The 3115-nt window shown below is 44.8% G+C and overlaps 1 protein-coding gene across 4 annotated transcripts in view; it reads left to right on the top strand.

Moving 5' to 3' along the window:
• SIN3A (SIN3 transcription regulator family member A) overlaps positions 1 to 3115 on the top strand; it is an 87910-nt gene that overhangs the window by 64496 nt on the left and 20299 nt on the right. For all 4 annotated transcript variants that reach the window (XM_017547946.2, XM_017547944.2, XM_017547947.2 and 1 more), the window contains exon 15: positions 742 to 1315. In XM_017547946.2, the coding sequence (XP_017403435.1) occupies positions 742 to 1315 (574 nt within the window). The remainder of the gene's footprint in view (positions 1 to 741; positions 1316 to 3115) is intronic.

The following is a 3115-nucleotide window of genomic DNA, read 5'->3' as shown; positions in this document are numbered from 1 at the left end:
AAAAAAAAAAAAAAAAATTAGCTGGGCGTGGTGGCACACATCTGTAATCCCAGCTACTCAGGAAGCTAAAGGATGAGAATGGCTTGAACCTGGGAAGTGGAAGTTACAGTGAGCCAAAATTGCTCCACTGCACTCCAGCCTGGGTGACAGAGTAAGACCCTGTCAAAAAAAAGACAGAAAGATGATGGTCCCAATTCCGTTCCACTCTCCCTGTAAGTCATCGGGGTGTAGAAGGTACCTGTATTTTGACATCAAACAGCGTCTCTGTCATTACCTGTTTGTTTCTAGAAGAGGGACAAAAATTCAGGTCCTGAGTTTTGTTTTTGTTTTGAGACACTCTCACTCTGTTGACCGAACTGGAGTGCAGTGGTACCATCTCGGCTCACTGCATTCTTTGCCTCATAGGTTCAAGTGATTCTCTTGCCTTAGCATCTGAAGTAGCTGGGATTACAGGTATCAGCCACCATGTTCAGCTAATTTTGGTATTTTTAGTAGAGATGTGGTTTCACCATGTTGGCCAGGCTGATCTCAAACTCCTGACCTCAAGTGATTGCCCTCCTTGGCCTTCCAAAGTGCTGGGATTATAGGCTGAGCCACTGCTTCCAGCCCCAGGTCCTAAGCTTTTGATTAGAAAAATATAGACACTGTGGTGGATAATGGGATGTATGGCTGGTGTGGTCTCTTAGGCATGTTGTTGCTGTAGACATCTCACAGAATACTTTCATGTCTCTGTCCCATCAGAGGCAAGAGCAGGCTACGGAAGAGAATGCTGGTGTACCTGTTGGGCCCCACCTCTCGCTTGCGTATGAAGACAAACAAATACTGGAAGATGCTGCTGCTCTGATTATCCATCATGTGAAGAGGCAGACAGGCATTCAGAAAGAGGACAAGTATAAGATAAAGCAAATCATGCATCATTTTATTCCAGATTTGCTCTTCGCCCAGAGAGGTGATCTTTCGGATGTGGAGGAAGAGGAAGAAGAAGAGATGGATGTAGATGAAGCCACAGGGGCAGCTAAGAAGCACAATGGTGTTGGGGGCAGTCCCCCTAAGTCCAAGTTACTGTTTAGTAACACAGCAGCTCAAAAATTAAGAGGAATGGATGAAGTATACAACCTCTTCTATGTCAATAACAACTGGTATATTTTTATGCGACTGCACCAGATTCTCTGCCTGAGGCTGCTACGGATCTGTTCCCAAGCTGAACGGCAAATTGAAGAAGAAAACCGAGAGAGAGAATGGGAACGGGAAGTGCTGGGCATAAAGCGAGACAAGAGTGACAGCCCTGCCATTCAGCTACGTCTCAAAGAACCTAGTGAGTGCTTAGACCTCTGATTTACAGAGGATGTGTGAGGTTGAGGACCTTAGAGCTACCTGGACTCGGGACTGCTTCTTTTATTAATAGAGCACAGGCCTTAGAGTCTGTGTAGGGTTCAAATCGTGGCTCTGCAGTTTACTGGTTGTGTTACCTTAAACTCTCTGAACCTGTTTATCTGAAAAATGGAGGTGATAGTTGCTTTGTGGCATTGCTTTGTGCAAACTATCCTATCCAGGGCTTAGATCATGGACATTTGGTCACTGGTTGGTATTGGGGACACACCAGGGAAGGGGGTATCACAGTTAATTTCCCAAATGGCACATTTCTGGATTACTACCAGCTGTTTCAAAGTATAGATAGGGATTAAAATGTCATAGTCCATTTCCATCCATGACAGAACAGAAATTCCTAGTGCTTAAAACAGAATTTTCTCTGGGCAGGACTTCTGTTTAACCAGTGGGATTTATAGCTCCTTCCTAATATTTAGAAATAGTTTATGGAAAGGGGACTGGAACTCAAGAGGTGATGTGAGACATGGAAAACACACAGAACGGGGATGAATATGTAGAACTGAGGGAAAGGAAGTAAGTGAGGGTTCAGGATGCTGTCATGCGCTTTGTGTAATTTTGTGCTGCCTGCTTCCAGTTCACTTCATAAATTAGGTACTTGAGCTGTGAGCCAAAAGCTTTTTCATGAAGCATTTCTTCTGGGCCCTTAAGGAAATCACCAATCTGAGGAGTGTATCTTTTTTTTTAAGTGTTGCTAATGTAGGAAGCCCAGATATGGCCCTAGCCTTCTATCTGTTGAAGAGCTGATGACACTGGAAGTTAAAAGCTTTTATCTGGACTAGTCCTAGCTTGAAAGATAGAAATTTTAGACCTCATTGTGGTGATTCCACCTACTCGGGTAGAAGTTAGAAATAAAGTGGCCTGTTCCTGGCTTGACCACTGACTTAATCTGGTTTGAGGCTTACATAATATTGTCTTGTGTGATAATGCCAACCCTCACAGCTTATTTGAACAAGTATGTGGTTTAGACTCAAAGCTTTATTCTGGCATAAAGGCAGTTTTCATAACAGTGGTATATTTTGGCATCTATAGCCCATACCTATTCTGTGGGCCTGAGCAATGTGATACTCCGTGATGAAACTCAAGCCAGTTGTTTTAAGTAAACTTTTTTATTAAAGTGCAGTGTATAGGCCGGGTACAATGGCTCACACCTGTAATCCCAGCACTTTGGGAGGCCGAGGTGGGAGGATCACTTGAGGCCAGGTGTGTTAAGACCATCCTGGTTAATAGTGAGACCCCCATCTCCAGCCCAAAAAAAAAAAAAGTACAACATATATTGTATATAAATCAGAATTGTGCAGCTCAGTGAGTTTTTACAGACTAGACATGTCCATGTTCAAGAAATGAAACATGGCTGGACGTGGTGGCTCATGCCTGTAATCCCAGAACTTTGGGAGGCTGAGGCGGGCTGATCACAAGGTCAGGAGTTCGAGAGCAGCCTGACCAACATGGTGAAACCCCCATCTCTACTAAAAATACAAAAATTAGCCAGGCATGGTGGTGGCTGTCTGTAACCCAGCTACTCAGGAGGCTGAGGCAGGAGAATTACTTGAACCCAGGAGACAGAGGTTGCAGTGAGCCAAGATCATACCACTACACTCCAGCCTGGGTGACAGAGTAAAACTCCATCTTAGCTGGGCATGGTGGCGCATGCCTGTAATCCCAGCTACTCAGGAGGCTGAGGCAGAAGAATTGCCTGAACCCAGGAGGCGGAGGTTGCGGTGAGCCG

The sequence above is a fragment of the Cebus imitator genome, unplaced genomic scaffold (assembly GCF_001604975.1).
Source record: "Cebus imitator isolate Cc_AM_T3 unplaced genomic scaffold, Cebus_imitator-1.0 Scaffold203, whole genome shotgun sequence".
Classification (NCBI taxonomy): Eukaryota; Metazoa; Chordata; class Mammalia; order Primates; family Cebidae; genus Cebus; species Cebus imitator.
Note: the sequence above shows the minus strand (reverse complement) of the source record. Positions and strands in the feature narration are given on the sequence as shown.